This window comes from Acomys minous (assembly GCF_964271855.1).
Source record: "Acomys minous genome assembly, chromosome: 10".
Classification (NCBI taxonomy): domain Eukaryota; kingdom Metazoa; phylum Chordata; class Mammalia; order Rodentia; family Muridae; genus Acomys; species Acomys minous.
The window spans coordinates 110,785,574-110,807,545 of NC_140491.1; the positions used below are offsets into that span (position 1 = coordinate 110,785,574).

General features: G+C 45.3%; 1 protein-coding gene across 2 annotated transcripts in view; it reads right to left on the reverse strand.

Moving 5' to 3' along the window:
- The window catches only part of PDE11A (phosphodiesterase 11A), a gene marked incomplete at its 3' end in the record, with an annotated part of 371,638 nt that overhangs the window by 15,606 nt on the left and 334,060 nt on the right, over nt 1-21,972 (reverse strand). For both annotated transcript variants that reach the window (XM_084800165.1, XM_084800166.1), the window contains exons 18-19: nt 20,972-21,046; nt 16,361-16,444 (exon numbers count right to left, since the gene is read on the reverse strand). In XM_084800165.1, coding sequence (XP_084656291.1) covers nt 16,361-16,444; nt 20,972-21,046 — 159 coding nt within the window. The remainder of the gene's footprint in view (nt 1-16,360; nt 16,445-20,971; nt 21,047-21,972) is intronic.

The following is a 21,972-nucleotide window of genomic DNA, read 5'->3' on the forward strand; positions in this document are numbered from 1 at the left end:
TAGTGAATTTTCAAAAGAAAGAATAAGACGATAAATAAGGAAATGTCTTTCAGTTACCACTGGGCCTATGTCCAGATCATCTACTCTGTCTGTCTGTGTTTATAAGGGGGTGCTGCATCAGTGGCTGGCCTCTTTGCCATGGAAAGGCCTTCATTTGCTCGCTGTAGCACCTGGCAGGAGGTTGGTCATTGTGGCTTTTTTTTTTCCTTATAAGTTCCTCCTAGGCTAAGATACGGGGCTCTTTATATGTATGGGGCAGTAGGACAAATGCCCTTGCAGTTTTCTTATATTTCTAAAGTGCAGATTTTGTGCCCTTGCAGAGTTTTTTTTATTTTTTATTTTTTATTTCTAAAGTGCAGATTTTGTTCTACATGAACACAAACTTGAATAAGTTAAACACTTCCTACTGGGCAGCACACCCATCTTTCAAAAGTTAGGAAGGCATATGAATTTAATTCTCAGTCATAGGCCAATCGAAACAAAATAAGTTTTTAAATAAAAAGATACACTAGATTCATATTGAACTAAAATTTAAAATTTATAGGGAAAAACAGTCAGACCTAGAAAACACTGAAGAGCCCTGGGAAAGGTGGGACTAGACTTCCTGGTCACTGAAGTCTATTATACAGTGTGATCAGTTAGAATAGTACAGTAAAAAATAAAATAAAATAAAAAAAATTAAAATAGCACAGTCCGAAAATAAAAATAAATAAATAAATAAATAAAATAGTACAGTCCATGCAGAGAGTTCCAGGCTAGTCACAGCCACAAGTCAGACCCTTTCCAAAACAAAACCATGAAAAACAAAACATTCAAACAACAAAAACCTATTAATATATGTACAGCACAAAAAGTGAAAAGGCAGTGACAAACTGGGGGAAATGTAATATGCAGTGAGTTCCTACTTAATAGGAAATAGGGCAAAACATAAGAAGACTTTACAGAAACCAATAGCCCTTGAGTAAGTGAATCTAAAATCCCGCCATACATATGGGATGGAAAATAAAAGTGAAAGCTATAGTGGCATACATTTTATGTATATGATACTGACAAAAACTAGAAAAAAAATTGCTAACAGCTCCTTTGTCCCTCAGGGTACAGTGACTGGGCACTTCAGGCCCTACTGATGAGAACATAAATTAGTTCGGATTCCACAGAGCAAGTGCTGGCAGAGCCATCAAAATGCCAAATCCCTACTTCAAAGTCCAGGGACCCCACTGCTGGCTAGTCATCCAATCGCAAAGTGTGGGGATGGTGCTCGTAAGGATAATTGTACCCTGTTTACATCGGCAAACTTTTGGAAATGTCAGTGTCTGCAAATGATTAACTATTGGTTAAATAACTTAATCCTGATCTTCAAAATATAATCCTATGCAGCCGTCAAAGGATGGGCCAGCTTTAACTACAAGTCAGAAACAATATCCAAATGAATTACACGTGAAGGGCACATCCCGACCTTCACACGTGTGTACAACAGCAAGCAAATGCCAGTGCTGAGACACTGCAGTCATGGTTTACATACCGTCTTTGTTGTTCACAGCATCCTAGTTAGAGGAAAACTGAGGCAGGCAGACAGCATGGGGAGAATCATTTTCTTGATTCTTTTTGGTTTTTTTGAACATCTTAAATTGTGTTCACTAGGCATGTGCTTACTATCCAACAATAAAACACTTAAAACCATACCATGGAGCTAGGGATATAGCTCAGTGGCAGGGCACTTACCCAGCCTGCATGAAGGCCCGTGTTAAATCCCCAGCAACGCAATAAATAATAAATAAATACATACACTAGGGTTACTTTTGGCCAGGTAAGAACCGTTAAGTAAGTCAATAGTTAAAAAGGCTTCCCAGTCTGAGAATGGAAAAGCAAATGCTTATTTCATAAAGACCAAGTTAAATTAGTATTTACCACTCTCCTTAGAAAATGCTTTTAACAGCTTCAATATGCTGCGATGGCGCTGTGTAAGCACACTTGCCTCTCTGGCTCACCTGCCCTCATCGGAAATAAGGGCTGACCACCTCATTGCGCCTCAACATTTCCTCTGAAAAGCGATCGATGTCCCCTGCCCGACCATTAAATAGATTTTGAAAAACTGTTCAATCCCTATCAATCCCAAACCCTTATTTAGCCCCTCAGCTCTGCCCTGGGCTGGCCACCGTGGTCCTGCCGGTCATCCGTCATCATTTCTAGTTCTTTTCTGATGCAATGTAGCTTGCTCTTTGTCTTGCTTAAAAACTGAACGGCTGTTAAATTATCCATTTATCTTCCTTCAGATTTTCTGTTCAGCTTCTTGGGCCCTCTCAGGGCTGTCTTTTCTACCTTGTTTGCTGACTTTTCATTCCATTTCCCCTTCTTGGAGGCACCTCAGCTCAGGATGCTGCCCTTCAAAACCAACTCTGGTTCAGTGAGCTTTCTGCTTCTTGGAAATCTGCTTCCCTAGTCATGCCCAACCCCCAACCCCACCTCCCCCCTTTTGGAGACAGGGCCTTGCTATGCAGCCCAGGCTAACGTCACGGTTCTTCCACAGCCTTCCGAGTGCTAGGACTACATGCATGCACCTGTATACCCAGCTCAAGAGACTTCCTTTGGGATGCTATCTCTTGGCAACACTTCTAAAAACTTTGGGACAATGCTTCAAATTTTATATCTCGCTGGGAGGGCGTTGGGACAAGCCCTACGCCGATGAGCCAAGTCCAGACAGATTCTGAGTGGCCAGAGTTTGGTTTGTCATCCACAGAATGAAGGCAGAAAGGCTAAGGCTCCACCGCAAGGCAACTTAGGTATGCAAGACGCTGAGTGACACAAGAGCATATTAGCGCGACATGGTAACCGTGTTTCTGGTTTCTGCCACACTCAGCACTTGCTGTACTATTGAGCAGGTCCCAGGGTGCCAGAAAACAGCAAGCACAGAGCATTTCCTGAGGGCATGTAGGAGGACTGTGGTCCCAGTTAATGTGTGTTGGAAAATGAGGCTGACTAACATAGGGCCAACACAGGTAATTACGATGTACCACTAAGGGAAGCCACAGAGAGTCCAGGAACTACAATGTATCCACCTCTGAGGGAAAAATGATTTATTTTGCAAGGAGCTTGTCTCAGGGGATTCTCAAACCAGAGTGAGACTGGATTGCCCTGCTGAGACGGCTGGTGGAGCAAGGGCATGTGACAGGACTCTAGGCAAGGTGGCACTGTCGAAGTGGCAGGTGCCAAGCATAGGCAGGGCTGGGGGGTTACAGGCCATGCATGTTTAGAGTCTTTTCTCTCAAGTAATGAGGAGGGAGGGACTGAAGGACAGGTGGGTGAGGTAGACTGATCCACTTTAGAAAGCCTATGGGGTTCCATGGGGGGAAGCAGGGCATGGAATGGGCAGGGGTACTGACTCTAGGCGTGGGGTCTAAGCTGGGCAGGAAGTGATCCCGCTAATATAGTGGACCAGGATGCAAGAAAACTCATGACCTGGAAACTAAGACATTGTATAAAAGGGAAACCCCTGGTCATTTTGTAACAAGTTTCTTACTCTTTTAACAGTTTAGGTTTTGTTTTTTTATTTTTATTTATTTATTTATGGTTTTTCGAGACAGGGTTTCTCTGTGTAGCCTTGGCTCTCCTGGACTTGCTTTGTAGACCAGGCTGGCCTCGAACTCACAGCTATCCGCCTGCCTCTGCTGGGATTAAAGGCGTGCACCACTTTTGTCTTTTAAGTTAGTCTCTTGTTTCCTGTGCTTCTGTGTGCCCTAAATTCTCTCTTGTTTCCTCTCCCTGTGTCTTTTGTCCTGGAGCATCTCCTCCACTCTTCTGTAGCCCTTCTCTGAACACACTTAAGACAAAGAACTGAAAGATGCACTCACTGCTGGCCGCGAGGGAGTGGAGGGAGGGGCTGGAGGTGGGGGCTGGTCGATGGGTGGGCTTTATTTTAAAGGTACCCTGCAGAGATCTGACTCATTGAGAGGCCCCGTATCTGCAGATCTCTCCCCTCTGGCTGTTCTGACACCCTATAGAAGCATAAGACCTTTCTGCTTCATAGGTACCAGGCTGGGCCTTCATAGGGCGATGGATGCGGGAGCCCAGCCAGTTCTGCTCACATTTGAGCTCAGCTGTGGGGTTCCCACATCAGTGTTCTGGGAGAAGAACTCTCTGATCCCCCAAGCTGGCAGCAGTTGTAGAGGCTGCTTAACCTGGCTCTGAGCAGAAGGTCAGGGCAGATTCCTGAGACCCTAGTTATCAACTTCAAGTCTTCTTTCGTTTTTTTCTGGGTTCATGACTCAAGAGTTGTTCAAGGCATGGTGCCCTCCCTAAGAGTATGACGATGCCCTATGCCTTGGTACTCATGAGTGTGACCAGATATGGGAATAGGGTTTATGAGGATGCTATCAAGATGATATAGGGCTAGAGTGGGCCAATATCCAATGGCTGGTGTTTTATTTTTTTACTGTACTTTATGTGCTTATGTATGTCCCCGAGTGTGTGTATGTTCTTCACGTGTGTGTATGTGTCCGAGTGTGTGTATGTGCCCCAGTGTGTGTATGTGCTCCACGTGTGTGCAGGGGCCTGAGGAAGTCTAAAGAGGTTGTTGGATCCCCTGGAACTGGAGTTACAGACAGTTGTGAGCTGCCTTGTGGGTACTGGGAACCACCCTGGGTCCTCTGCAAGAACAGCAAGTGCTCTTAACCACCAAGGCATCTCTCCAGTTCTCCCAATTAATTAATTAACTAATCAATTAATTTTTGTTTTGTTTTTGTTTATTTCAAGACAGGGTTTCTCTGTCTAGCCCTGGATATCCTGGAACTCACTCTGTAGACCAAGCTGGCCTCAAACTCAGATTCATCTGCCCCTGCCTCCCAAGTCCTGAGATTAAAGGCATGCACCACCACTGCCCAGCCTCCCTAATTTATTTTTAAAATTGATTTGTTGTATGCATGTGTGTGATGGTGGTGATGGTGTGTGTGTGTTTTGTGTGTGTGTGTGTGTGTGTGTGTGTGTGTGTGTGTGTATGTGTGTGTGTGTGTGAAAAGGTCAGCAATTTGTGGGAACTGGTTCTTTTCTTCCATCATGTGAGTGTCAAGGACTAAACTCTGGTCAACAGATTTGACCTAAGTGCCCTTACCCTAGTCTTCTCCTTGTCCTCTGACTTTATATATAGAGAAATGCCCACAAGCCAAGAAGGGCCAGAACTGCAAGCAATTACCAGAAGTCAGGAGAAAGGCCTGGAAAGCTCCTTCCTCACAGCCCTAGAAGGAACTCAGCCTGCTGTGTCCTCTATTCCAAATTTTGCAAATGCGGATGGATGAAAGTCTGCTGTTTCGAGCTGCCCACTTTGCTGTGCTTTATCACAAGCAGCCCTCAGACACTGCTCTTGGCTGGACTGGTCTTTCCTCATCCTGAGCCTTGCAGAATCTACTTCTGAAAGGCAGATCAGCTGGCTTCCCTGTGCAGTCTCAGACATTCTGAGACACTGCATCTTTTCCACTTTACAGTATTTGGGGATATTTTTCCCTCTGTTCATGTTATGTTTCACACCTCATACTAGATAAGTGCATAAAATATTAAACAAAGGTTGCTGTGATGAGGTTCTCTGACCAAAAGCAGCTTGTGCAGGAGAAGATTTATATGGTGCACATCTCCCTGGAAAAGATTTATATGGTGTACATCTCCCTGTCAATCCCATAGCTGAGGGAAGTCTGGGCAGGAACTGAAGCAGAAATCAGAGAAATGCTGCTTACTGGCTCACTCACCGGCTCTATAAAACTAGCTGCCCCCCAGCCTGATTCTTTTTTTTTTCACCACCATGCTCTCAGCTCATCTTTCTTTCTTTCTTTTTGTTACTTTCTTTGCTTCTTTGTTTGTTTCTTTCTTTCTCTTTTTATTTCATCAGCTACCTTTCTTGTGCAGCCCAGACCCACCTGCATAGGGATGGTGCCATCCGCAGTGGGCTGGGCCTTCTAAGCTGATCATCAAGACAGCCTCCCACAGACATGGCCCCCGGCCAAGCTGACAGACAGCAGTCTTCAGCTGAGGCTCCCTCTTTCAGGTGCCTCTCGGTTGTGTCCAGCTGACAGTGGAAACTAACAAGGTGAGCCTCCAAAGGACAAAGTGGAAACTACGTGGGAAGGCGGGCCTCTTGCTCTGTGTGAGTAGAGAGAGCCCAACCCATGGCTGCCTGGGCCCGGGGTGGGAGAAGCTGGTTTTGCACGTGGACAGTAGTAGGAAGAGGAATAGGAGAATGTAGCTTCTGTTTCACCTAATGGTCAGCTTTGATTGCTTTAGGCATTTGCAAAGGAGCTATGTTTATTTTCCTTTCTCAGTCCCCTCTGAGACCTTGCAAACAGAGTCATTAACATTCATATTGTTTGAAGCAATCTAGGACTTTCTATCAAGCTCCTCAAAATTATTCCAGCCTCCTACATTGCCTAAAGGAGGTCACATTAACTTTTACAAATTTTTTAAAATTTATTTTTATTTTATATTTATTAGTGTTTTGCCTGCATACATGTCTGTGTGGTTGTTTGGGACCTGGAACTGGAGTTACAGACAGTTGTGACCTTCTGTATGGGTGCTGAGAATTGAACTCTGGTCCTCTTAAAGAGCAGCCAATCCTCTTAACCTCTGAGCCATCTCATATGTGTATTACAAATTCCAGCTAGGAATTCACATTTTAAAAACACATCATCTTCTTGTAAAATTAACGGGATTCTCAAAAAGATGAGATAAACTTTTAAGATCAGTCTGCTATCTTTTGCTTTTTGAGATAGAGTTTCTCTGTTGTAGCCTTGGCTGTCCTGTACTAGCATCGTAGACTAGGCTGGTCTCGAACTCACAGAGATCAGCTTGCCTCTGCCTCCCTGAGTGCTGCCATTACAGGCGTGAACCACCGTTCCCTGCTCAATCTGCTATCTTTAACTGGCAGCATCAACCCGTTTTACAGGTGAAAGGACAACTTGACATAGAGTTGTTAGTAGTGACCAGCTACACAGAACCCTGATATCCCTGGGAATTTGGCTCCTGCATCTTCCCTCTGAAGGACTCAGAGTTATAGTTGCCCTTCTGGTCAAAGTGGAGTCACCTTTCCCATCCTCAGGGTAGGCGCTGGGCACAGCAAGGACATGAATACTTGGTCGGAGGTTCTGCCTCTGCCTTGGATCTCTTGCTTCCCTGTAAATCCATCAGCTGTGTGTTTTATCTCATCTGCAAAATCAGACTATGAGACACTTCTAGGATCTAGAATGAAATCTTCCTTCTGTCTGTATGTACGTAAAGACACAGTGAAAACCCTTCACTGTGAACCCTCACCTGATGGCAAATACAGCCAGTACTCAGCATTTGCTTACAAAGTGTGCATAGGGACATCCAGCCTTTGTGGGGTCTAATCTCGACTTTTTTTTTTCAAATCTAGTCTAACAGAAAGCTTTAAGCTCCATTTTAGACTCTGGCTTAAGAGACTCAACAGCTGGGTGGCCATGTCATCTGGTGAAGAGGCTGAGAGCCCACGTCTGTCCATCGTTCTGTGCCCATTGCATGCATTTGCTAGGATGAGGCAATGCATTCTGACCCGTGTTTAGTGTCTACCAGCTTGTAACTCCCTAAATAACCACAGCCAAGGATCTAGTGGCGCCAAATGCATCTTCTTGGGAAGCCTTTACAATACTCACTGCCGAGGACTCTGTGTGGCACAGTGGAGTATTTCCCCTTTACCTTGCATTTATTTCCCATAGACCCCAGTGATGGCGGCCCATCAGATGAACATCAAACCGCATAAAATTCCAAGCACTTCACTTACAATGCAGGAAAGCAGCCATTTCTTATCCCAGCACAGGCCACGGCATTCCCTCTCTATCCCTCCTCCCTCCCTCTCTCTCGTTGTCCCTTCTCGCTTTTGTTTTTCCCATTTGAAAACAGAGAGAGAGAGAAAAAAAAGATGGCCATGAAAAAGAGGTAAAAGAGCACTTAAAGTAAAGTACACTGTGTGATGTAAGCACACAGTCCCAAGCCTTGTATGAACATAGAACTAAGTGGCTTTTTGGGTCATGATTTCCAGCAACATACTTTTTAGAAGATTTATATTGGCCAGCAGAGTATGGAGAAGTAAACCCTATCTTCAGATCTATCCATGAAAGCCACATAGATTCTAATGTAGATTCATGATGGCGGTTTTCGAGCTTATAAGACACATGTGAACACAGTAGATGAAGTCCTACTCCATGAAAAGTACAACATGAAACCAATGAAGGGTCCTCTTATCTGTAAGTGCAGGTACATAGGGATGCTTGCTTTGTCAACTTGAACTCCGACCCGCAGGTGGAAAAGGTCTCTACAAACAGTCACCGGGACACACGAGCTGCTGAGGAAGAACTTTAAGATGCAGGCTCAAGGGTGACATATCTTTACTCAGGAGCAAGAGGCAAGAGTCAGGCAGACTGGTGGCCCTGTGGTAAGCATCCTCTGCCACCCAGCACTTCATCCTGAAGGCACACCAGTATGTGATGTTTGTATCAGTGACTGTTCGGTTTGCAGAAAAGTCTTCTAAGTCAAAAAACTTTGAGTTTTACTTCTGGTACATTGAATGTCTTTTATTACATTAAAAGTTTCTGATATCGTGCACACACAACGTACCACATAGCCTCCTGTACCCTCTGCATGGTGTGTGCTAGCCCAAGTCAATTAACTCGAATATTAAAATAACTAGGAGATTATATTTTCTGGCACTACCGAGTAAAAGAAAATTTAACGTTATTTCTTAGCTGAAAAATTCAGAGTTCTGAAAACTTCCTGGCTATAAACTGGAACTTTACGGTGGAATTAAGGACCAATTCAGCCATGATGCGAACTAAACTGCTTTCTAAAAAGATACCATAGGCCATATACTTTAGATTATGGGCAGGAACATAACGCTGCGTACTTTGCTGGAAGGAGTTTTATGTGTTTGGATGATAACTTAAAATGACATTATAACCTCCCAACCCGGCACTGCTCGCAGTCATCCCATGCTACTGTGTGCAGACACTCACTTTTTTTGTAGCTCCTCATTCATTTGTTCGGCAAACGTTTAACGAGCAGCTCTGATGTTTGAGATCCTGGGACTGAGACCAGTCTCAGGGGAGACAGGGACAGATGGGCACAGAGCACAGTGTGAGACAATGGCAGTTGTTGTGGGCTGCTGAGGGCAGGTGGGCTTTATACATGGTCCTTTGGGCTGATCTGTTGCAGCAGAGAGGAGAGGGAAGGAAAGGCCGGGAAAGGCAGAGGGATGATTAAATTAAAAAAAAAAAAAGGTTTAGGGACTTTGCTTTGGAGAACAGTGTGCTTGGGGAAGCAAGTGGGCAAGTGACGAGAGCTGGAGCCGAGAGAGGTGGAAGGAAGCGATGAGAGGTTTAGGATGGAGTGAGCTGCCCTCCGCGAGATGAGAGGTTTAGAATGGAGTGAGCTGCCCTCCGCGCTAAGCCAGGGGGTCTTGAAGATATGTATGGCGGTGGGATCCTGGCATCTTCAACCAGGGGCCTGCAATGACCAGATCCTCTCTTCCTCCTTCCCTCCCACTGTCCCTCCCTCCCTCCCCCCACTCTGCCTTTCTTCTTTCCTTCCCCCTTCCCCTCTGTTGCATTCCTTTCTTCTCCTTCCCCTCCCCTTGGCTCTCCCCCTCCCCCATCTCAATCACTGCAGGCAAGCTCAGGAGTTAGCTCCTAGCAGAAGGGCTCTGAAAGTTCGCGGAAACATTCTTTGGAAAGACTGTATTGTCCTCTCATTTCTGATGGGCTAGGGACATGCGGGGTATTTTGGAGGGGAGCAGGTTTTACTATTAGCCCTGAGATTCAGGGGTAGCGCATGTATCGAAGACAGTATTTTGGAAGTAGGAAAACAGGCATTTTTCGCTCTGACTCAAGATGTTCCTCTTTCAGGTTAAGTGGTGGTTCAGAAACACCAACTGACTCAGCTTTGGGAAGAGCCTGCCTGCCTCCTCTGTGTGAGGGGCCCACGCACAGAAGGACATAGCGCACCAGACAAGCAAGAGGATGCTTTGACAGATTTCTACTGTGTGGGCTAAGGAATGAAGGGAGAGAAAGCAAGAGAAAGAAAAGTGGGTAGAGAGGCAGAAAGAGGCTATAGGAGAAAGGAGATGAGACAGCGCCATCTTGGCGGAACCTTCCCTGGCGGCTGCTCCCTGGAAGGGGAGAGGCCGACTTCCGGAATCTCAAGAATAATCCAGGAAAAGGGCAGAATTATCCTCCACAAGTTGGCACCACCCAAGCAACATATCCGAAGGACTTAGTAGGTAGCGTGGACAGTAGAACGGCAGGAAAGCAGCCCTGAGCCCTGGAGGGACGGAGGAAAATACCCAAAGAGCCAGAGACTGGAACTGCTCAGGGAGCCTCGCGGCCGGGTGGGGACAGAGGCTGTAGCACAGGAGGTCTGCGGACTTCAGCCACTAGGTCTCACGCCCCCCCTCACCCTCCCAGCATCCCTCCCTCCCCTCCCCCTTTCTGAGGAGCGCTTGTTTTACTTTTCCGTGGAGTCTCTGTGATGCCATCCCAAGCTCCCCTTTGTAAAGACAAGCCAGAAACCTTCCTCAGCTATCTCTTTATTTCGTTCGCTAGAGTACTAACCGCCAGGGAAAATAATACAGAGACTGGTCCCTCCCTTCTCCTTTCCCCACTCTCAGTTTTCAAACTATCTCAAGGAAAGGTTCTTTCTTCCCACATCTAGCCTTTGCAGGCTTTCAAAGTACAGACTATTTTATGCTCTCACCAGTCACTCTGCAGCTCATTAGTTCTTTTCTTAAAAAAAAAAAAAAAAAAAAAAAAGACTAACCGAAAAACCAGACGCGAGTCGTGAACCATGGGGCACACTGAGTTGTCATTACAGACTTTTCTCAGTATCCAGAGAGGTGGCTTTATAACCTCTTTTCTAGTTTATGGGTTTCTAACTTGCAGTCTCCACAATGTCAGGCATATTATACTATGTTTTATTATTTTAAAAAATTATTTTATGTGTATGGATGCACTGGCTAGTTTTATGTTAACTAGAGTCATTTGGGAAGAGGGGAACCTCAGCTGAAAAGTGGCCCCACCAGACTGACCTGTGGGCAAGTCTGTGGCGCGTTTTCTTCATTGATGGTGATGTGGGAGGGTCCAGCTTACTGTGGGTGGTGCTGCCTCTGAGCTGGTGGTTCTGGGTGCTATAAGAAAGTCCACTGAGCAAGTCATGGGGGAGCAAGCCAGTAAGTAGTGTTCGCCATGACCTCTGCATCAATCCTGGCCTCCAGGTCCGTGTCCTGCTTCAACTCCTGTCCTGACTTCCCTCAGTGATGGGCTGGGATGTGGAACTACAGGCCAAAACACGCCTTTTCCTGCCCAAGGTGCTTGTGGTGTGGGTGTCTTATGACAGCAATAGAAACCCTAACTAGGACAGTGGGTGTTTTGCCCGCATGGCTGTAGGTACCTTTTGAGTGCCCGGTTCCCTTGAAGGTCACAAGAGGGTGTTTGATGTCTTACAGATGGTTCTTAGCCACCAGGTGAGTGCTGGGAATTGAACCCAGGTCCTCTGAAAGAGCAGACAGTGCTCTTAACTGCTGATCCGTCTCTCTATTCCTCAGATATATTTTGAGGATTTTCCCCTCTCATTTTCCCCAGAGAGCACATTAATAGCTGTGTCAGGTGGACTGTGTGTTCCAAGATGATCATTACATCCAACGTTAAAATAAGCAAATAAGGAAGGAAGGAAGTAAATAAAAACCCCAAGTTTATTGTGACTTAACAACAGAAGTCCTATCACAGTTTTTGAGACAAGGTCTCGTATAGCCCTAGCTGGCCTCCTACTCGCTATGTAGCAGAGGCTACCCGTAAGTTTCTGGTTCTCCAGCCTTTATTTCCCTACTACACTGTTATAGGGTTACAGCTGCGCATGGCCACAGCTGGTTAGCAAGGCGCTGGCTATTAAATTCCAGGGTGACCCTTTCGCACTATCTCTGAGGAAATTCATCCCCAAAGTCAAAAGCCAGTTTGGGATGAGCGGAAAAATCTGAATACCTTGAGGAGGCTGTCAGTTTTTAACATACAGATTCATCATGCTTCTGTGTGCGCTTGCTGCTCTTGGGTACACTGAGGTTCAAGTTGAGAACAGAAATAAAGGGCAAAAACTTAGTTTGCTCTCATGAACAGCAGCAGCTCAGAATGAGACTGCGACAGGAGGGTTTCTGTTTATCCCTAAGGCTGCCTCAGCAGTGACTTCAAACTTTGATAGTGTCTTTTTTTTTCTCCTTCTTTCTGACTTTTTTTTTCCTTCCAAAGATGTTGAGCAGCAGGCTAATGGCTCCCCAGCAGGGTGTAAAGGCAGCAGCAAGCTCTGGAATCAGATGTCAATGTATTCCTCTAAGACATCCTGCTAGGACAGAGCTAACTAACCAGGGCTTTCAACTTCTCCTGGGGAACACGCTTTACTGCTCCCCGCCTGTGCTGGGCCTCCTGTATGCTTCCTGATTAAAATGCTGTCACAGATAAATCATAGCTTCTGCCTGTTTGCCGTCTCTTTCTCTTCCTCCCCCTCCCTCTGTTTTCTTTCAAAAAGTTTGGAACCCTAAACTCGACAAGATAAAATATATGTGACAGTCATGTCCTGTGTCCTGTGCCCCAGAGAGCTGGGGGTGGTCCTCACTGTGCCTTCGCACTGGCCTGCAGTAAGGGCTAGAGCAACACGTGAGTATTTGATCTTCATTTCAGATAGAAATATCCAGACTCATTTATAGGGTTCACAAGGTCTGCATGTTGCTGTTTTGGGGGCTTTATTTATACACATGCATCTAATTATATAACTAATCGACCGTCCTACTGCTAAGGTGCACCACCGGCTCTATATGTTTTCATGTGGCCACTTTCGCCAATTGTTTATTACTTCAGTAGCTGCCTAAGAACAGATTTTAGAGTGAGAGTTCCTCATCGTTTTCCTTCTACGCGGTCCCAGATTGCCTGGGTATTAACACTATCCTACAGACAAGAGTTTTGACTTTTCAGCAAATGGGCACCAGAGGGTAGTGGTGTGGAAGAGGCGGGCAAGCGCAGGCCTCTTCAGGCACCCTTTGCTTGGAGGAGGTCTGACGTCAACAACCAGGAGTGTGGCAGAAAGTGCCTGATCAGTTAGGATGCTTGACAAGAAGAATCCCTTTAAAGCCACGGACTAACACTGAAATACCCAGTGAAAGCCGATGGAGTACAATAGGGGCACTTAAACCATCCTTCCGTCTCCTGCCCAGCCATGTGGCCACCCTCCTCCTTCCGTCTCCTGCCCAGCCATGTGGCCACCCTCCTCCTTCCGTCTCCTGCCCTGCCACGTGGCCACCCTCCTCCTTCCGTCTCCTGCCCTGCCACGTGGCCACCCTCCTCCTTCCGTCTCCTGCCCTGCCACGTGGCCACCCTCCTCCTTCCGTCTCCTGCCCTGCCACGTGGCCACCCTCCTCCTTCCGTCTCCTGCCCTGCCACGTGGCCACCCTCCTCCTTCCGTCTCCTGCCCTGCCACGTGGCCACCCTCCTCCTTCTGTTTCCTGCCCTGCCACGTGGCCACCCTCCTCCCGCTATCCTGGCCCCTGTACAGAGCAGCCTCCATCCATAACAACTCCATGGTTCCACCAAAAGGACCCTTCCAGCCCATTCCACCACCATCTCTTCACTTGGGCACCACATGCGTTTCTTGCCAGCCATGCCTGCCATCTTGATTATGCCATTGGAGGGCACACACATAATTTATGTCTTGTGAGTACTATTCTTTACCCTTTCTCCATGCCCCTCCCCCCAGTCATCTTAGCAAGACCAAACTGGACTCTTCCGCTTTGTGTTTCAGACCATGTCAGTCTGGCCTGAGCACAGTAGGGATGTCGGCAGCCTGCGCGTCACCCTGCCTGCAACTTATCCTCTCATTATTGCATATTTATGTTCAAAACCCAAAAGGCCTCTCTGCAGCAACCACTTGTCCCAAATCCTTGGCCTTAGGGACCAGTGTCAAATCTGTGACGCTCCTTGTTGTTGTGTCAGGATTGTTGTCTTCCCAAAAAATGCAATTGCTGCCCAGTGATTGATTCGATTACATTTTGGGACCACCACCACTTAGTGTGATGTTCCGTTGACCTGTGGGGAGTCACCATCACACACGATAGAACATACTGTAAACCACTAAGATGGTCTTTCAATGCCAGATGTACTTTCAGCCTGATGGCTCTTTGAACAGTTGGTTTCAAAGCCTTATGAAGAATTTTACAACTGAAATTGTGAAATTAAAAAAAAAGTTAGTGGTGGCAAGAAACTCTCAAAGAACAAGCTTTTCTTTGTCTGTTGCATGAAAAGATAACAGCAGCGAACCGTGAGCATCGGCTTTATCAGCAACTCTCTCCAGATTCTCCTTTAGGGTGGCACATGGCTTTCGAGAGGGTGACAAAAAAAAAAAAAGGTGGAGAGATTTTCATTAGAAGTAGAGTCCTGCAGTTCTGAAGCCACCACATTGGAGCAAAGATTGAGGCTGGGAGGGACACAAACCTGATGTGTACCTGTGTCACTTCACCTGTGTGTTCCATTTCCTGCAGGTGACTCAAAGATGAGTAAGGAACACATGAAAAAAAAATCGGGATGTTATATCATACCCTATGGAAATGTCAGTCTCTGAATCTTCAACCTAATTTTTTTTTCTGTTTAATTTCAAGTCACTCCCTCTTTTAACCTGAAGACTTCAAAGGACTTAGTAGCAAGCACACAGTAAAAGTCAAAGAACCGTGGACCAGCAAAGAAAGAGCGGGCTCAGTGTGGGAGCCACATGCCGACCCTTAGCAGCAACTGGAGTTTAATTTAGTTTTACTTCTAGTAAGAGAAATTTATTAAGTAAAGGAGTGACTTATGCATCCCATTAATACCTGGGTGACATTAAGCCATAAGTTGATGTGAGCAACCAAGGGCGACTCAGCAAAGACAAAGGCACCTGTCCCAGCCTCTGTGGGCTCCACATGGAGGCCACTTATTCAGTGTTGAGGGTGGGGGCATAGACAGGAAGAAAAGAGAGTTAGGATTCTCTTTATAACAAACTACACCATTCTCAATGTTTCTTGCCCAATCTTTCATTATTAGATAAGAGAATATTATAGTCATTTGTAACCATAACAATTGATTTTAGATTATTTTAAAGCTGTGTCTGGCTGGTTTTTATGATATTGGGCATCTAATGGATTGTACGGAAAAAAACAAGTGAATTTGCTTTTATCATTTGTGGTTATTAAAATTACATTTCTGCCTTGACGACAATATTCTAATTTGTTTGTTTTTCAGAGAACTGTGACAGGTCTCTGCAGCTCCTAACAGTACTAGAAAATAAGTGGTTGGCAAGTTTGAGACTTAATGGTTGTGAGGTCCTTAAAAAACAATCCTGCGTTCTTAATGGAGTGGTGGAGAATGAGAAACCAAGGAGGCTTTGCTTTCACTGTGCTCATCTCACTCCGAAGTTAGGAACGTGGCTCAGGCTGATTGAGCTAGGTCGGGGGTAAAGAACTCACCGGGGTTTACAGATGCTTAGCAGTAGAATTAAAAGCCAATGTACACTAAACTGTTAGTGCAAATGGATGCCAGCCCCGATGCAAACTCAAAAAGCAGTGTGCGAACTATTCAGAGCTGACACATGTCTCCTTGCCCTGGGCGGGTTCTGCACCAGGCAGCCAAGCAAGAACTCATTAGTGGGCTCGCTCAGGATTCACTGCTCGGCATAGTTATGCCTGCTTAAAGGAGGAGGCAGATTTTGAAGATGGAAGCTGCTTCCCCGCACATAGCCCACCGGTCTAGATCCTGGGATCAGAGCAGAAAGGCATATTTGATGAGACTCTGGTGTTACACAAGATACTAAAAAAAACCAAAACCTTAAAAGTGAAAAGATTTCCATTTGAGAAATTCAGAGTTAATTGAGGCTAAGTATGCTTCTTTCTTACTAGACTTTTCCAAGCCTTTGATCCTTAACATATGTGGAAGTCTCCTCGGTTACTGGGCCTTTGAGCTATTTTTTGGAGAGATGGTACTGACTGTAGCTGCATCCTTGTCCTCCATGGGGCAGGAATGAAGAGACAATATATTATAATCTTTGGCTTACAGGCAAGGAAGGTAAGGCCCTGGAGATTACATTTTAGAAAGTGGCAGAGAACTGAGGTCTCCATCTTCAAAGCACAAGCTCGTGGGTCAGAAATTAGAAACCAGTTTACAGTTTGTAGCCTGCGAACGCCTCCAGCTTCATATTTCTGAACAAACCTGACTCACACTCTGCCTCACCACATCAGGACACACACACACACACACACACACACACACACACACACACACACACACTCACACACACACTCACAAGTTAGCAGTACCTGATACAGCGGCATGCAGATGCTATCAATCCACTCCAATTGCAGCCGAGGCAGTTCGTCTTTCCGGTTCCGGTCAAAAATAGCCTAGAACAAGGAAGCAGAAACCTTGCTTTTGTTCACTGAACTATTTTACGGCCACTTTGTCAGATTTTTTACCAACAGAATTATTTCACAAATCACAATCCTCACACATAGCTTCTTTTCTGTTATCTACGATAAGAAATAAAGTATTTTCATATCTTCTTCTGAGATTTGTAACTGAATTTACTTGAACTTTATAGCTTGCAACACCTGGGGCCAAAATCTGTCTGCAGGTACAAATAATTGCTACTAAATCAAGTTACCAGGTCACTGGGAACTGGGTACAAGTCAAGGGGAAGGAGACACATCTTACTGCCACAAAAATAATGCAGGCTTTTATTTCTGTAGAAAGAAGATGTCAGATTGGAAAAGATCCTGAACAGCAGGGTTTGTTTTTTTCATTTTATTACACAAAGATTCTTTCCTATTTATGATGATTTTAAGGGTTGGGTGCTATTGGCAATCACGTGTTTTCCAGTAAGGTTTTATAATTAGTAGGTGACTAAGTACATGTCCTTGGGCGGATGGTGGTGGCAGGCACTCATCCTTTCTTCTTTCCAGCCTTTAAATTTTACGATATTAATAATGCGTGATATAATTTATGCGTATTTCTGAAAGCCAGGGTGATTTATTTCTATTGGTAAGACTTCAATCAACTGGAATCAGAGGGTAAAAATGTATTTCCTTAACGAACAGCCACTTCAACTCCAGTGAGAACGTCTTTCCCTTTGTTCTTAACAAATGAGGCAAGGGCCTGCAGTCGGCTGATCTGGAGGAGGGGCACTGCCTTGGTATAACTTGTCTTACTGAAAAGCTAGGTAAGAGATGACTATAGCAGCCATGAGGGCAGGTCCAAGCCTCACCCTGAGTCCTGAGATGCTGGGAAAGCATCAGATGGATGAGCCATAGTGTGTGTGTGTGTTAGACATCATCACTAGTTACCAAAGATGAGCAAACTATCTCTACCACCTCCCACAGGCTCTGCTCATCCTTTTCAAGCAATAACTGGCACTCAGAGAAGACCGTGCAATGCGCTAGAGGAAGTGACAGCTCTTTTGGAATAAGTAAAGCTTGCTTCAGAAATGTTCCTTTAAATTTTTCCCGTGTGTCTATACATGTTGTGCCACTATAACACAACACCGGAGGCTGAGAGTAACTTTATAGATGAAAGTGTTTGTTTGGCTCATAGTTCTGGAGGCTGGAGTGCCTGCCTCTGCTCATGGCTCTCTTGCTAGAAGCCCCAAGATTCACAGCTGGCATATGGCGTGAGGCAGGGAGCGTGCGCTTATGTCCTCTAGTGTCTCTCCTCTCCATAATCCACACTAATTTGGTCATAGGTTCTCTCCTAGTCCTAATAAGCTCTCCAAGGCCATGTCTCCCCCACCAGAGCGGGACTGAGTTCCCAGCTCTCCACACTCACACTGGGGATGAAGTTTTAGCACATAAAACCCCAGGGTTCAGACCACATCCAAACCACAGTCTGACTTGTTTTCTCTATAGTTCCTTTTCTACCTGAGTTACTTTATTTATTTTTCTGCTTCTGATGAGTATTCTATAGAAATACTTTTTTAAAAAAATTCAAGGAATGTCAGTATATACATAGTACTATACAATTACCACTACACTTAATATTAAAATTCATATCAATATAGCAGCTCCATCGTCTTGTAAACTCCCAGCCTGCGCAAGCAGTGATTTGTTTCCTGCATGTACAGATTTGCCTGTTCTACACAATTCACTTAAAATGGAAGTGTACATGGTCTTTTAGGACAGGGCTTCTCCTCCTCCTTTTTCTTTTTCCTTCTTTCTTTCTTTCTTTTTTTTGTTGTTCTTGTTCTTCTCCTCTTTCTTCTTGACACAGGGTTTCTCTGTGTAGCCCTCACTGTTCTGGAACTCACTTTGTAGACCAGGCTGGCCTCAAACCCCCAGAGACATATCTGCCTTTGCCCCCGGAGTGCCGGGATGAAGGTTTGTACCACCATGCCCAGACGACTGGCTTTTGTCATGCGCTATAATTTTAAAGGTACACCCAGGGAGCATGGAGCAACACTTCACTCATTCACTTCATTCGTAATTTTCACATTCCAGTGTGGAGATTTATGATATTTTGTTTATTAGTTCATCAGTTAATGGACATTTGATGGACAGTTATTTCCACGTTTTGGTTTCTATGAGTAATGCTAGTGTGAACAGTTGTGTTCAAGTTTCCCTGTGCAGATAAACCCAGAAGTGAGATCCCGGGTTATATGGTAACTCCATGTTGAGCTTTTTTATATTAACTTTTAAGTCTTAAATTGATGATGATGCTATGGCATGCATCAAGGAGGACATGACGTGGAGATCAGAGGACAATTTTTGAGAGCTGGTTCTTTCCTTTCGCTGTGGGATCCAGGGACTGAACTCAGCCCTATGCCTAACTTTTTGAGGATTCTAGGCTGGTTTTGAAGTAGCCGGATTAGTTTAGACTCCTGCATCCCATGAAGTCCCAGCTCCTCTGAAAATGTGCCAATGTTTGTATTGTCTGCCTTTTTAAATAGCCCTTTTAGTGAGTGGGAAGTGGTACCTCACTGTGGTTTCAATTTGTATTTTCATGATGGTTAAAATTTTTAACAATCTTTTTGTGTGCTTATTAGCTATGGTTTGCTCATGAGAACATTCATAAGTGATGTGCATATGTGCTCATGAGCACGTTCATAAGTGATGTGCATATGTGCTCATGAGCACGTTCATAAGTGATGTGCATATGTGTTTGTTCATGGGTATTCCCTACCAGCTAACAATGTCCTAGGGTTCTTGAAGTCAAGAAGGATGGTGTCCCCTCATTTCTGTATAAACAGTGTTGAGCTTCGTGCACGACACATGCTGGTGCTCAGGCCCATTTTTTCAGTCAGCTCACTGCTTCCAACATGAACCTTCTGACTGAGGTCCAGCCAGCATCAGCTTGGTCTCTGGACCATGCACCTTACGGGTGATTCCAAAAAATTAAAGGATGGGGAGACAAGCAGTGCCGACTCTGGGTGCATTACAGATATTCCTGAAGATGGGTCAGCAAGGACAAGTCCTGCCTCAGAAGCCAGACTTCTCCTGAAGAGACAGCTATGTGAAGTAGCCTTTTGTGAAGAGAGGGGAGCACTTATCGCTATACATCCACCATGAAATTAATTTCATTTATGTCTTCAGAGAAGGCCTTAGCTGAGCCTACAGATAAAAGCTCCTTAGTCTGGCCCCAGTGCACCTGCCAGCTCTGGACACTGGCGATTTACTGTCCCCCCCATTTCACTAAATGACCCGTGTTGCTGCATTGCAAACCCTTCAGAGAGTGTCTCAGGAACAGTTTTTAGAGGGAGGAAAAAAGCTTTTATTTTAACATAGATATTCAGCCTATAGGAACAGCGGTTACAGGTTTTTACAAATGAGCTTTATGCACTCCAGACTGATTTGTTTTCTTTTCAAAACCAAATTTGGTATGAGCAGCAGAAAAAGTAAAGGGCGTTCTGAATCCCACGCAAACACACGCTGCTTTGGAAACTAAAATTAGCTGGTTTGCGTTTCAGGCTTTGTGATCCTCGGGCCTTTTCTAGGTAAGCCACTGACAAGAGTCAACCTCAGAAAGGCTGCTGGCTGAGGTTGCAGGCAAGAGAAGCCTTACAAGGTTGGAAAGGGTCCTGCTGCCTTCCCTGGTGTTTGGACAGCAGCAAAGTGGGGTGTGTGTGTGAAGACTCAAAGTCTTACTAATGGCTCCAAATGTTCAAGACTCAGTGGACCGGAATCCTCAAAAAGAGACGTTCTTGACAACTGATACACACTGTGTGCTACATTAGACCTACTGTGTGTGCTGCATGGCTAGGCTTTAACATACGTAGTCCCTTCTTGGAGTGACCAGGGAAGACGTTTTTTAGCGCACTAGGAATAAAGAGGCTGGCCCCTCCCTGAGTGAGGGTGGTGGCCAAGGCTTCTTTATCTGGAAGGAAGAAACAGCATCATCTACAACTAGTCATTCATTATCCTCAAATAAGAACCGCATGAGCGAATCCAACATAAATAGCATGTCGGCCACCAGAACCTGACCTCCACATTTCAGTTTGTAAACAAACAAACAAACAAACGGTTTGTAATGGTTTGCTTTGAGGAGTTTAAAAGTTCGGAACTGAAAAATAAAACCCAGCCAGCTCCTGGAGTCTGGACGGCTTGACTTTAATTTTCTGCTATTACTTCTGTTCTAAAGTGCGCATGCGTGAGACGCCAGCGCTGGCTCTGGGACGTCCTAACCCCATCCTCCACTCCCTCCCGCGTGCCTGCTTGTTTGTCCTGTCCCACTGTGGCTTCTCAGGAAATGCTTGCTAAGTAGGTCAGTAGGTGCAGTCAGACACCCGGTAACACGGTGGTTAGCATTCCTGTTTAAAGTGTCAGGCTTTCAGGAGTCTTCCAGCCCCTTTCTCAGCCTTCCCCCGTTTCAAGCCGTGTTTTGGAGTTACTGCTGACAAAGCCATTCAAAGGGGGTAATCAGTGATATTAAAAGGACAGGCTTACAGAGGGAGTGAGCTTGAGTTCCGACCTCTCCCGATCTCCTTGTTCAAAGAACTCGCTGGTTACAAGTTCAGCCACCTGAAACACAGAAGCATTTTAATTTATTTGTAGGGTGGTGCACTATGAGATGAAAAGTTACTTCTGGCTGGTGCGAATTGTTTTTAAATGATCTGTATTACCTGTAGGCCCAGCTAGCGATCAATCAAGACACAGACACTTGTTATATTTTAAAATAGCCTTAGTTAACCTGGGGCAGGGCAGATATCAATCCTCTAAACTACCTCCCATAGTGGGGCAGGCATGGGATCCCTGTCTCAATCCCATGCCATCTGCTTCCAATAACTTCTATCAAGCTATCTCCAGTTCATAATCCCATATACTTGCTAATGTTCCTCATCTGGGCCGGACTTTCTAGCTGCGCCGGCCATGTGCTTCTCCTCCATCTAATCCATGGCAGCCTTCCTCTCTTCCCTTCAGGTCTCCTTTTTCTTCCTCCTCATGGCCATCTTTTTTTCTTCCCAGAATTCCTCTCTCTCCTAGCCCCACCTATCTCCTTTGTCCTGCCCAGGAGGGATGGCTTTTATTAAGCAAAAAGTGGGTCACAGAGACAGCAAGGAGTAATTAGCATCCAAATACATCAGACCACCCCCCAGCACATGCACATGGTTATCTTAATTTGAAGAGCATGGTCTTTAGACTGGTCGAGTCTGGTACTGAAAGCATTAGTTTATGGTGGGCGCCAGTTGGTATAAGCTTAATTCTCTGCTTGCACTGGTATATAAGTGCTGCATGCTAACTGGCACACCACGGCAGCTCCGTTATACCCATAATGCAATGGTTGCTCTGTCCCCAGCCACAGTCACTCATGTTTTCTTCCCACGAGCACAGATGATCCACAGTCACAGTAAACAGGCTGTTTTCTATTTCCTTAGTTTGTGGTTCTCAGAATCATTTGTGGAAAAAAAAATGAGTAGAACAGAAAAACGCTGAGCAGATATTTCTTA